Source organism: Chenopodium album, chromosome 27 (assembly GCF_948465745.1).
Source record: "Chenopodium album chromosome 27, dcCheAlbu1.1, whole genome shotgun sequence".
In the NCBI taxonomy this organism is placed as follows: domain Eukaryota; kingdom Viridiplantae; phylum Streptophyta; class Magnoliopsida; order Caryophyllales; family Amaranthaceae; genus Chenopodium; species Chenopodium album.
Window position 1 is genome coordinate 21,129,446 of NC_137860.1, and position 13,720 is coordinate 21,143,165.

Genomic DNA, 13,720 nt, shown 5'->3' on the forward strand with positions numbered 1-13,720 from the left:
GAGTTCAGTTCAGTTCAGTTCAGTTCAGTTCAGCTCCTAATTTCCTTCTCTTATAAAATATTCATTTCAGTTCAATTCAGTCCAGTTCAGTTCAGTTTAGCTCAGTCCAGTTCAGTTCAGTTTAGTTCAGTTTAACTGAGTTCATTTCAGTTCAGCTCTTAATTTCCTTCTCTTATAAAATATTCATTTCAGTTCAATTCAGTCCAGTTCAGTTCAGCTCAGTTCAGTTCAGTTTAGTTCAGTTTGACTGAGTTCAGTTCAGTTTAGTTCAGTTCAGTTCAGTTGAGTTCAGTCAATGAGAACAGACCCTAAGTCTACTTGAAAATACGTTTTCCATGAAATTTAATTTGTCATTAAAATATTTTTTACATCTTTACTCGAAAAGATTTTTACATCGCCTGTGAAAAAAAAAAGAAAAAAAAATCTATTTTACATCAAACCAAGTGGGCCGAACAGGTCTATAATTGTATCCGAATGTAATAAGAAAATCAATTCTCAAACACTTCAATGGCATAAGAACTAGCATCATGCTTTGCGCCACTAAAATCAAGCACCCTCATCTTTTCCTCCCCAAATTCAAATTCAAATCATTCACAACTTCTTCTCATCTTCATCAATGGTCAGGTCTACAACAATGGAGAGAGGGTTCAATTAACCATGACCGCGCCTGGGGCCCTAGTGGCCCCGAACCACCATTGAAGCCCGACCAAGTCGAAATCCCAAGTGGGTCAGATTCATCTTTAGCTGAGCTTGGTGCTATGGTTCTCTCCACTAGTGACCCAATTGCAAAATCCCAGCTTTCCCACTTTGCTTATTCTAAATGGCGTTCTGAGAAGCTCCCCATTGGGGTTTTCGACCTCCCTTCTCGCCCTGCACGGCCGTGTAAGCCCCAGTTGGTACATTCTTCTTTCTCCCTCATTGTATTGGAAATTAATCTCTAATTGTGAAAGTAATTTTAATTTCCGAGTATTGTATTTAAAGTATGATGTTTCTTTGGATAATTTTAATTTCTGAGTATTGTATTTAAAGTATGATGTTTCTTTGATGATTTTAATTTCTGAGTATTGTATTTAAAGTAATTTTAACTCTGATTACTGTATTCAATAATATGGTACTTGGATTAGAATCAGGTTTTAATGGGTGTCATATTGCATTTATTGGGTTCAATTTGTCTCTATTTTATGGGTTGTAATTAGTAGTACTAGATTTATATCTAATCATATGATAAGTAACTGATGATAATTCTACAAAATTTAGGTACCTCCTAAGGATATTCCAACTCCTAAGGATTCCGGGTTGCCACTCAATGCATATATGCTTCATAACCTTGCTCATGTAGAGCTAAATGCCATTGACTTAGCTTGGGATACTGTTGTCCGTTTTTCTCCTTACGAGGAGTTTCTCGGAGAGGGGTTCTTTGCTGATTTTGCCCATGTTGCTGATGATGAGAGTCGACATTTTGCTTGGTGTTCACAGAGATTATCTGAACTTGGCTTCAGGTAACTACTAATGAGTGCTCTTTGTGCTTTGTGTTTCATAGTGATATGATGGATGTATCTTCAAGTTCTTACTTTGTATTTTGCTCTTATGTTTAATGTTGTTTCCTTAATACTTCTATAACCAGCTATGGAGATATGCCTGCTCATAATCTGCTCTGGAGGGAGTGTCAGAAGTCATCTCACGATGTAGCTGCACGTTTGGCTGCAATCCCACTTGTCCAGGTAACTTAACACTCTTAGACATGGTCTCAAGGTTGTCCATGATCAATGGAGGTCTGATATTCGTTTGTGCTATAATCGTTGTATGGGACTTCTAGGCCTTATGACTGACATATGCCTTAGATTGGGATGCTAAAACAGTTGGTTTTGAAGTGATAAACCAAACAACAGTTTTACATTCGATATGTTAATCATATTTGCTTTATCAAGATATATGTCTATGGTAGCGAACAATCTCACTCAATGTGTGAAGTTTCTTCCTCGTATCTTTATGTCCATTATCCTTCTATGATAATCATTCTTCTTTCATGTATATTATCATTCATGTGGACAAGATGTATATATCAAGCTGCTGGAAAAGCTTCTTGAAACTAATTTAAACCCTTTTCTGATATCTACATGGAGAACACTTAAGTTTATTATTCATTTTTGTGGGTTTTGGACTATAGGAACTAAGTAAAATATAGGTCTTTTCTATTCATGGATGCTTTTGATTGAAATGGAGCTCAATTACTAGATCAAGCACATCATGTTTCACGAATGAGGTCAATGTACTTCAGTCTCCATATATACAAGCCTTGAAAAATTAGCTACAAATCAGCATCTTCCTGGATATTGCAGAGTTGAAGCCCTTGTAACCACAAAACACTTTCATGTCACATAATGGTAGGAATATGGGATTATAATCTAAAAAATCAAATATAAATTAAATAGGAAATTTTGTTTTTTACCACCTCGCAAAAACACGAAAATCTCTTTTACCACCTCCCAAAAAAAAAGTATTACTTTACCACCTCATAAAAAACACGAAAATAGGTTTTACCACCACTTAGCTGATTCCGTTTAAAAATCCGTTAAGTGGGCCCATAAAGCCACGTGTCGTGTTATAATTGGCCAAAAAAAGAAAAAAAATAAAAAAATAAAAAAAAACCTAAAACTACCCAGCCACCACCACAGCGCCACCACCCAACCCACGACTGCCCCCCCAAACCTACCACCGGCGGCGCGGCTCCACCCTCTCCCTCTCCCAACCCACCTGAACGCCCCCTTCCCTCTCATGCAACCGCAATCGACCCAAAAACCACTAACCCACAACCCTCAACGACCACGAATCCCCCCAAAACAGCCACGATTCCGGCCACAAATGGCCGAAATCGGCCGGTTAAGGCCACTCAGCCTTAAAACCGGCCGATTTCGGCCATTTGTGGCCGAAATCGTGACTGTATTAAGGAAGGAGGGTTTTGGGTTTGGTGCTTTTTGGGGGTGTTACGGTTGCGGGAAAAGGAGGGGGAGGGTTCAGGTGGGTTGGGGCTGGTGGTGCGACGCGGGTGGTGGTTTCGGGGATTGCTGTGGTGAGTTGGGGGGAAGGCGGCGGTGGCGTAGTGGTGGTGGCTGGAGTAGTTTTAGGTGTTTTTTGTTTTGTTTTTTTTTTTTTTTAATTTCTCTTTTTGTTTGAACAAATAAAATGCTGACACGTGTTATCATGGGCCACACTTAACGGAATTTTTGGATGGAAACCGTTAAGTGGTGGTAAAACCTATATTCGTGTTTTTTATGAGGTGGTAAAGTAATACTTTTTTTTTGGGAGGTGGTAAAACAGATTTTCGTGTTTTTATAAGGTGGTAAAAAACAAAATTTCCAATTAAATATTATAGACCAAAAATGTTTGAAACTTCTAGGGTTTGATTTCATTTATGCAATAAAGAGTCCTTTTTTTTCTTTCTTGCCAAGTTCCACTTACCCTTCTCAATAGTTCGTTACATTATAAGACAACTTCAATATCCATTAAATATCCTTACACCTATTTTTCTTCCCTTAAATGTTGATGAATAGCATGACAATCCAGTCTCCCTTCCCCTTTGGTATCCTAATTACTCAAGTGCATGGAACCCTAATATTCCCTTCATCACTTTCCGCTAAACTACTAGCCATACTACCATATGGATGATTTTCCCTATAGCTAGACTAGTAACTAAGCATTCTTTTTCCAAGTGAAATGCTTCTTTGTAGTGTGACATGCATTTATTGACTTTAAATTACAAACCTTATCGATATAAGTGTCTTGGCTCAATCCTGTCCAATCATCCTTCGAGAACTCTCTATTGATTTTGATTTCCAATATGTACTCGGTTTCTCCAAGGTCTTTCATGGAAAAACCACTTCTCAACCATTCCTTTACTGACTTGGTATGCCATTTCTCATGAGCTGTATGTCATCTACATAAAACACCAAGAAGCCTAAACTACTCCCACTAAATTTCTTGTAGACACAAAACTCTTCTTCACTCTTGAGAAAACCAAACTGTTTGATTGCCTCATCGAAGCGAAGATTCCAACTCCGAGATGCTTGCTTAGATCTATAAATGGATTTTTGAAGCTAACTCTTTTCGGATTTTGTGGATCCTCAAAACCTCTAGTATCATGTACACATCCTCCGTCAAGAACCCATTCAAGAAGGCAATTTTTACATCCATCTGCCAAATTTCGTAATTGTAATATGTAGCTATCGCTAAAAGTATCCGACTCGATTTAAGCTTTGTCATAGGAGAAAAGGTTTCATCATAGCCTATACCATGAATTTGCTTGAATCCTTTTGCAACCTGGCTTGCTTTATAGATATAGACTTTTCCATCTTTGTCCATTTAAATTTTGAACACCCATTTGCATCTAATAGGTGTCACCCCATCAGGCAAGCCAACTAGGGTCCAAACTTTATTCTCAAACATGGAGTCCATTTCGGATATGATGGCCTCAAGCCATTTCTCGGGTGAAATCAAAGCTTGCTTGTAGGTAGTAGGTTCTGAATTCTCCAAAATCAATATTTTAGAGTCGTTAGTTAACTAGAAATCCAATTTATTGTTTGGAATTCTCGTTCTACTAGACCTACGTGGGGCAAGCATCAATAGAAATGTTCTCTTCAACATCTCAAAGATATTCACATGAATAAGATTCAAGTGGGACGATAGGAGTTTAGCCTGGTGAATTAGCTTGCTCGACTTGTCATAACAGAGTTATGTGCCCTTGGCTCTGACGCGATTTGATCCACATCCATTTGTTGCTCATCTCGAATTTCATTCGAGAACTATTTTACTCCCACTTGTCTTTCTGGAAATAAATTCTTTTTTGAGAAGGACAACATCACGAGTAACAAACACTTTGTTATCTTGACGATTATGAAATTAGTAACCCCTTGTCTCTTTTAAGTATCCCACAAAGAGACATTTATCTGATTTGGGTGCAAGTTGGTTTGATAGTAAACATTTTACATATACCTCACAACCTCATATTTGAAGTAAAGATAAGTTGTAATTTTTCCATTCCACATCTCATATGGAGTCTTTTCTACCGCCTTTGACAATCTTCTATTTAGTGTGTGTGTAGATGTTTCTAGAGCATATCCCCAAAAGGAAATTGGAAGATGAGCAAGACTCATTATTGATTGTACCATATTTAGTAAAGTTGGGTGCCTCCTTTAAGAGGCACCGTTTAATTGTTGCGTTTTAGAGTCAATTGGGGATGTATTCCACAATCCTCTAGATGATTATCAAATTCTTGGCTCAAATGTTCACCACCACGATCAGACTATAATGCTTTTATTGTCTTACCAAATTGATTTTGTACCTCACTTAGAACTCTTTGAATTTTTCAAAGGATTCTGATTTATGCTTCATTAGGTAGATATAGCCATATCAACTTAAATCATTGACGAAAGTAATGAAGTAACTAAACCCATCTCTTGCCTTTGAACTCATTGGCCCATAAACATCTGTATGCATGAGTGCTAAGAGTTCATAGGTCCTTTCACCCTTTCCCATAAAAGGTGATTTTGTCATTTTCTCCATTAAACATGATTCACATAGATCTAAAGATTTATAATCGTGTGACTTAAGGATTCCATCCTTTTGTAACTTTTGGATGCGCTTTTTGTTTGACCCATCTGACAATGTCATAGATAGGTTGGGTTTAAATCATTGTTTCTTGCTATCTATGTTATGGACTGGTACCGTATTACCGTCCTATCAAGCACATATAAACCATTAGTCAATTTTGCACTAGCATATAACATGTTATTGTAAGAAATGAAACAACATTTGTTCTTTATTTCAAAACAAAATCCTTCATTATCCAAAACTGAAACACAGATAATTTTTTTGGTAATCGACAGAACGAAATAACAATTTTAAGTTCTAAAATTAATCCAGACGGTAAATGTAGACTATAACTTTCGAAGACAAGTGCATCAATTCTTGCTTCATTTCCGACGCGAAGCTCCATCTCGCCCTTTCTAGTGTTCCATTTCTTTTTAGTCCCTGCACATCATTAACTATGTGAGAACCACAACCAGTATTGAATACCCATAAAGAAGTCGAAGTCAAATTGATTTCTACAACATAAATGCTTGAAGTGGAAGCACCCAACTTCTTGTCCTTGATTTCTATAACATAAATAACTAAAGTGGAAGCACCTGACTTCTTGTCCTCCCAAGTATTTGGAGTGCTTGGGGCAGTTTCTCTTCCAGTGACCTATCTTATCACAATAGTCACATTTGCTTTACACTTCTACCTTTGGCTTAGCGGTCGGCTTAGGCTTTTAAAAAACGACAACTTGCTTGCCTTTCTTCTTGCTGCCCACCCCCTTATTTTTGAAACCCTTCCTCTTTTGAATTATCAAAACCTCTTTCTTTGGTTCTTTAGGAATATTCCTTTCAGCATTGACTAGCAACCTATGCAATTCATTCAAAGTCTTTTCAGACTCATTCATGTAGTATGTCATCCTAAACTGAATAAAGCTATCAAGCAATGAATGGAGTATGATTTTGGTAGTCAATTATAGGCTAAAAAGGAACCCTATACTTGTAAAAAGACCCATTATTTTGAAAGCATGCCGGTGATAACTGGGTTCCATCTTACATTCCAAAACCTTTTTATTAGTCTCATGTGGCATTTGAGTAATTTGTCACTCATATGCCACATGTCACCTCTTAATCTTTCCTTTTAATATTCTCTTTTTAATATAAAACTTAAAATAAAAAAATATATAATGTTAAAAGTCTTTATACATTGTGTAACTTGCAAAATTGAGTAAGAAAATGAAGTGTTTCGTTTTCACCATGATATAATAAAGTTGAACTAATTTGTACACATTAATAAACATATGAAGTACAATAAAAATAATCCTTTTTATCTCCTTAATTTAAAATATAACTTAAATCAATACATCATTTCATATCCCATAATATTCATGTATATATACCTAACTAAATTTTTTCATCTTCTTCCACAGTTCCACCTTCACTCTCTTTCTTTTACTAGGTTTAGCAGTGTACTTCACTCCCCTCAATGATCATGAAACAAATACTTCGTATTTTATGTCAACACTTTGAACTATTGAAAAGCATACCTACATATAAAAATTACCTTAGTAATAACCCGTGCATCGAATGAGCCAAAAGGATAATTACTATTAAATAAGGGTTAACAAGTACTTTGTATTAAACCTCAATGTATGCGGGACTTAAGTTCATTATGTTATTAATTAGTGAATTCTAGCGCATTGATAACAAACATACAATAAGCTTATAAGCATTTTAAAAATAGCAATAAAATGAAAAATTAAATATGAGCTAGTATGACCCCTAATCCTAAGAACTAAGCTAAAGTAGGCACTAGAGTTTGAAAAAGCGCACCAAGGCGATCAGAGGTGAGCGCTTATTTTGGTCTCGGCGAGACGTTTTGGGTTAGCGAGGCGCACTTGAGGCACACTTCAGCCAAAATTTTTTAACTGCCCATATAGTGCGCGTCACTTCAAAGAGGAGGCTCGGCATAGGCGCACCTAGGCCCAGCAGAACCCCTCTCGCTTCTTTTTTATACATTGTTAGGCACCTCCTAATAAACTGGAAATAAAATATAAAAATTAAAAATATACTCTTTCTTTTAACAACGAATTAATTAATTACATCATTAAGAGATTATTTGGAACAATAAAATCAACTCCATTACAACATTGAATCACTCCAAAATTCAAAATTTACCATGGTTTCTTTCTCTATATAAATTCATTACTTAAGAAAAAATGAAATTCTATTCACCAAAAGAATTCTACTAATATATAAAATGTAAATAATAAATCAATTTCATAAATCAAGAAATTTAAATAACAAATCAATTCCTTAAATCTGTTGAGAACCACAAATTTTATGTTACAAAAACTATTTTTGTATTGCTTATATTAGAATAAGATATGAGAGAATAATGATGATCGTAAATTCTCATCCTCTACATCATTAGCAAATGAGATGATATGAATTCAATGTTTTATATTCAATAAAAAGTAACATAGATAGAAAGAAAATTAAAGGAGAGAATATAAGGAGAAATTTTATTATATTAAGGAAGAGTATATTTTGTTATCCCAGGTTGTAACCCACATTTATTCCTCCATATAATCCTTATTATTATTTGAGTTAGCAATATGTAAGTTGATATAACTCTTACATTTGGTATCAGAGCCACGGTATTTTAATCAAAATCACAAAATGTCTACAAACTTTGTTCAGCCACAAGTATCCCAATTATCAAAAGACCAATATGAAGACTACCTTACCCTTCTTTTCTAACAATATTTACCATTTACACTCATTTTCTTCTATATCCTCCTGTGTTCTTATACCCACCCACCTTTGTATGCTCTTTATCTTACATTTTTCACCTTTTTCATACCTACGTTCACCCACACTCTTTCCTTTATCTGTGCAAACAGCAAATGATGAGAACACCATGAAACAGAAGCAGTGTTATTAATGATAATTGTTGACCAAGCTGTATTGAGCAAGAGATCCAGCCATCTCCAATTCTCAACTTGATGAACTTTTATAAGCTTATGGATTTGCATTAAACCATATTCCTTTGACTTAAGGTCTGGTTATTTACATACATTATCTATTCCCTTATCTATCAAATCTAATTGCTTGTTAGTAATTAGGAGGCCAGGGGACTTGATGCAGGACCGCGACTTGTGAAGAAGTTGATTGGATTTGGAGATAAACAGACTTCAAGAATAGTAGCTCAAATCGCTGATGAAGAAGTTGCTCATGTTGCTGTTGGAGTATATTGGTTCTTCTCTGTTTGTCAAAAGATGGGGCGAGTCCCTTGTTCCACTTTCAAAGGTGTCAACTTCAATTTTCTTTTCTTTTTTTTTTTTTTTTTTTTTTTTTTTTTTTTTTTTTTTTTTTTTTTTCTTTCCTACACAAAATACAAATTTTATTTTTTATGACTGTGGACTTGTACCCTATTCTGAAAAATATACGTAGTATTTATCTTCAATAATATGTATACCTTTCCATTTTTATTTTGGTTTTGTTTTTGGCTGATAATGCGACTTGTGGTGCAGACCTGCTAAAGGATTATGGTATAGAAGTTAAAGGACCCTTCAATTATTCAGCTCGAGATGAGGCTGGCCTGCCCCGCCATTGGTTAGTCAAATTCTTTATTAAACTGATGCTGTGGTACTGACAGTTGACAAATGCTAAAGAAAATGCTTTCTTGATTTTTCTTTCAAAGATGGAATTAAAAAAAAAAAAGGAGGTCATATATGCCTGAGGGATGAGTCTTTCTATTGTTCAACTCTAGATGAGTTTGGCTAACCCTGCCTTTTGTTTGTCCAATTAATTATCTAGTGTCCATATTAGGTAGAATGATATTGCTGCAATGACAATTTATGCAGCTGATATGCTTGCTATTTTTCCTTTAAAGGTGATTAGCACTAATAATTAAATCAATTCTGCTCTAATAATTGTTAGCCCTCTCCTATGATAAGGTCTTATGCCTTATTCTGCCTTTCAACCACCTGCACAAATACCTTTTTCTTTGTTCACTGTTTAGCAAGACATGATATGAAGTCAGTGAACAATGTAAAATAATGTTTGAGGGTTGTGGTTGGAATGTGCTTTAGATTTATGGCTATTATTCGTGAATGAGATGCCTAGTAATATTTTCAGAATGTTTGGTATATTATTCTGATGGGGTTATAATTGCATTATAAACCTAAGGAAATAATTAATATGTTCAAACCAGCGTTGAATGGAATTCAATACGATACACAGTATAGGTACGGGTACACTAAAGCTACGTACAATGCCTATAATGAATAGCAATTGGTTTTATTACAACACCAAGCTATAATTGATTTAATTGAAATTGTGAAACACTAATGCTATGTTTGGATAGAGAGAAAGTGGAAGGAAAAGAAGAAAATAAGGGCATGTTCTTATTTACTGAGCTGAGCTGAACTGAACTGAATTGATCGGAGTTGAGCTGAACTGAACTAAACTGAATTGAACTGAACTGAACTGAATATTTTATGAGAGGAGGATATTAGGAACTGAACTCAGCTGAGCTGAACTTAACTTAAGCTGAAGAGAACAAGCCCTAAGGATGGAAGGGGAGGGAATTGGAAGGATCTATTTTCCTTCCCCTTTTAATAAACCAAATCTCTCCATTGTTGGAGAGATTTGGAAGGAAAATGGAAGCTCACCTTCTCCCTCCCTTTCCCTTTCTTCTTTGTCCCTCCCTTCCCTTTCCCTTCACTATTGTTATCCAAACATAGTGTAAAGTAGAACTCCATAGACAAATACTGATTGATTAATTAACTGTATGAAATTTGAGATGCTTTGACAATGGTCTCATATATGACAATGGTTAACACAATGTTATTAGGATCGGGATTCTACTTTGGATCGGAAGATGGAAGTAGGATCGAATCGTAAAATCGGATCGTAAGATCGACCGATCCTACAAAAATTGCAAAAAAAATAAAATTTTACTAAACTGTTTCAAATATTTATTCATATTTAAACTAAATTAAGTATATAATAATAATATTTCAATTTTTTTAAAAGTTATTTCCTTAAATACATTACATGACGATAGTGTATACATACGCAATCTAAATTTATAATACTCTTTGTTAATTTTACATTCTAATTCAAATAAAAAAAATTAACCTCTAAAAAAAAAAGAGAAAAAATGGTGCTAGTTGTGGTAGACCTAGTAACATAATTCATACTTGGCTATCATTTTAATTTTTTGTGCTAGAGCTTTACATGTTTATAAAATCCAAAAAAAATAGCTTCCACTCACTAAAGATTATTAAAAGGTTTATATTACATACTTGCACTGAAATTAGATAATTAAATTCATTGTAACATAATCAGCTACATCGATCAAGTGAAATTTGAGTGAAATCAGGCAGGGTTGGATCCACAGTATCTATCAACCAAGAACAATAGTAGGCCCACAGATTTAGCTTATTTTAAACAAAAATAAACAAAATAAATAAAAATTAAGGGGAAAAAATAAAGAAAAAAAATAAATTGGAAAGAAACCAGATGAGCAAGTCTATACTAAGTCCACTAAGTTAAAAATGTTCCTTTTAAGCTTATTTTGTAGAATCGGTAGAATCGCCCATAGGATCGTAGAATCGTTATCGATCCTACCGATCCTGTACGATTCTACCGATCCTATGGCCGATCCTACCACAGATCGATTCTATGGACGATCCAGATCGACTGGGTGTATTAGGATCGCAGAATCGCACGATTCCACGATCCGGATCGCGATTTTGATAACTATGGGTTAACAGAACTTTGATTAAAATTTGGCATGTTTTCTTAAGTGACATTCTTTCTCCTTCTTACTCCGATAGTAAGTCTTCTAATCTGGTTGTTAGCTGACTTAGCTCTAGGTTGAGCTTTGTGGAAGTCTAATGTTGGAGTAATAGACTAATAACACCAGCCTCACAATAAACATAGGTACATCAGATGAAGAGAAATGGATTGTATAGCAGGAGAAATATTGACATGATGAAGAATTATAAGATTTTGCTAATCATAGGAGAACAAAAGTGATCTCAGTAGTGAGATGGAAGAAAGTGAACATTCACAAGCATTGTTTAAGATATGCGCTCACCCCTTTTTTTTGTGACACAAACTACCTATTATCTGTTGTGCCTGGTGGGGTACCTTGGTGTGTTACTAATGATGATTTAGAACTTGTTTTGGGAGCATTCATGACTTTGATAAAATCGGAGAATTGAAATCAGAAGAAAAAATTTGTGAAATTTTTGTTAGATTTCAAGGCAATGATTAAATATTTGCTTAGCTGCTAGTAGGATTGATATCTTAAAAATGATTCCAAACTATACGGATTGAAAACTAGGTGATATTGTTATAAATGTAATGTCCCAACTTATAAGTAGTTCATTGGCACAGACTTTAAAGCATTGATTCGTCTATTCAGAGAAATCGACTGGAACCTGTGCTTGTTGACAAGCCTGTGTTATTCACTCTAAAGGATTTGTTTGCCATCACTGTAGATTTCCGTTTTTCGGTTTTTGTTTTTCAAAATCATATGTTATATATCATATGATGAATTAAAAAATAGTCAAACTTATTAAAATCATGATAATATTGAAAACTGACAACAGAAAAGTGGAAATACCTTTTTCTTGTTTTCTGTATTTGGTTTTTTGTTTTCAAATAAACAGAAAACTAAAAGCAAAAAATGATGCCAAAATACTTCACCTTTTTCTTCATATTCTTCTTTGTAACATATCTTTAATAGCTGTTTATTACAAATATTATCAATATGGAGATATGGGAAAATTTGAATTTGTTATGCTGATAATCACCCAAGTCTAGTTTCCGATTAAACTGAACGTCTGATTATTCAATTGGCTACCCTGTACAGGTTATACCAGTTGTCTCTTCGCAGACAAGTGTATGTAGACTGACTTTTATTCACTCTGGCTTCCAGGTATGATGCATCATCAACTGACGATCAAAGCAAAGAACAGCTTTCTGAGGTCTGTTGCGACTGTTGTCTGTAGGTTTTTGCTCTGATAAATGCATAAATCTACTATATAATCTTATAAAAACTCACCATTTCACAAATTTGTCAGGTATATGAAAGGCTTGCTCATATAATTGAGATGGAGAAAGAAAACGCCTGTTCAAGCAGCCATCCTAGGTGATTGTGGAAGAAATGGTTACAGCTTGTGGAACTTCTCCACCCCGTTTTGCTTCTAAGCTAACTTGCAACTGTCATTTGGTTAATTCTCATAACACCATGTGTAACCTATGATCTAAAAATTAACCTGTTTCTCCCTTTTAAGACAGTTGAATAGAGGATCTACTGCAAGAGAAGTGGTACAAGCATATATAGATGACATCAAAACCTCTCTTTTCGTACTGCTTGGGTTCCATATGTTGGTTTGGACGTTGGTGGATGTAGGCTACATAAGTTTAGAGCTGAAATATTTGTAAATTTTTTTAAATGTATTTATTAGTGTAATTTGTTGTCTACCACATGGAAATATGATGCTTTCCTTTTTCTTCTACGGGATCTTTGTTAATGAGTTATTTTTTGGGCACGTGCTGAGGCTATCTCCGTTGTTGGTTAGTTGAATTTACTCGACAAACAAATCGGGGCAATGCTGAAATTGCGCGCCAAGATTGCTCATAACTGTCATAAGTCTTTTTTATTTTTTATTTTTTTTTTTACACAACTGTCAACTCATAACCTTAAAAAATTAGAAATATCAGGTTTCTTGCATAAAAAATTTATTTTATTTTGGAAAAATTACAAATAATAATACAACCTTTGGCCGGTTCTTTTTTAATAATAGAATCTTTCGATTAATTATTAATATTACAACCTTTGGGGGGTGTTGAATTTTAACAGGCAAAAACCGGTTGGTAACTTGTTTTTTACAGGTTACCATGTCACGTGTCGTTATTTTATTGGTTTTGTTAATTTAATTTGACTTTTAAAAATTTATTTAAAAATTTATTTTATATTTTTGACTTTTAATATATATCAAATAATAAAATAACTTTTATAAATATCACTATTATATAAAAAAAAATCCACCACCCTTGCCACCACCTTCACCACCATTCCTTCTCCCCCTCCCCTTCACGCAGCCCCCCTTTTCCCAGCTCAGAAA

At 34.8% G+C, this 13,720-nt stretch overlaps 1 protein-coding gene across 1 annotated transcript; it reads left to right on the top strand.

Moving 5' to 3' along the window:
- Window positions 1-488: 488 nt before the first annotated feature.
- On the top strand, window positions 489-13,157 carry LOC145620937 (uncharacterized). The gene is made up of 7 exons (XM_081675678.1): window positions 489-896; window positions 1,258-1,499; window positions 1,625-1,721; window positions 8,699-8,882; window positions 9,107-9,188; window positions 12,529-12,577; window positions 12,674-13,157. Exons 1-7 carry the CDS (start codon window positions 528-530, stop codon window positions 12,743-12,745), a joined length of 1,095 nt encoding a protein of 364 aa, XP_081531804.1. The 5' UTR covers window positions 489-527; the 3' UTR covers window positions 12,746-13,157.
- Window positions 13,158-13,720: the final 563 nt, after the last annotated feature.

Coding starts and splice junctions, on each gene's coding strand:
- LOC145620937 (XM_081675678.1), top strand. CDS start 528: ATGCTTTGCGCCACTAAAATCAAGCACCCTCATCTTTTCCTCCCCAAA. Junction 897..1,257: donor GGCCGTGTAAGCCCCAGTTG/GTACATTCTTCT, acceptor TACAAAATTTAG/GTACCTCCTAAGGATATTCC. Junction 1,500..1,624: donor TTATCTGAACTTGGCTTCAG/GTAACTACTAAT, acceptor TTCTATAACCAG/CTATGGAGATATGCCTGCTC.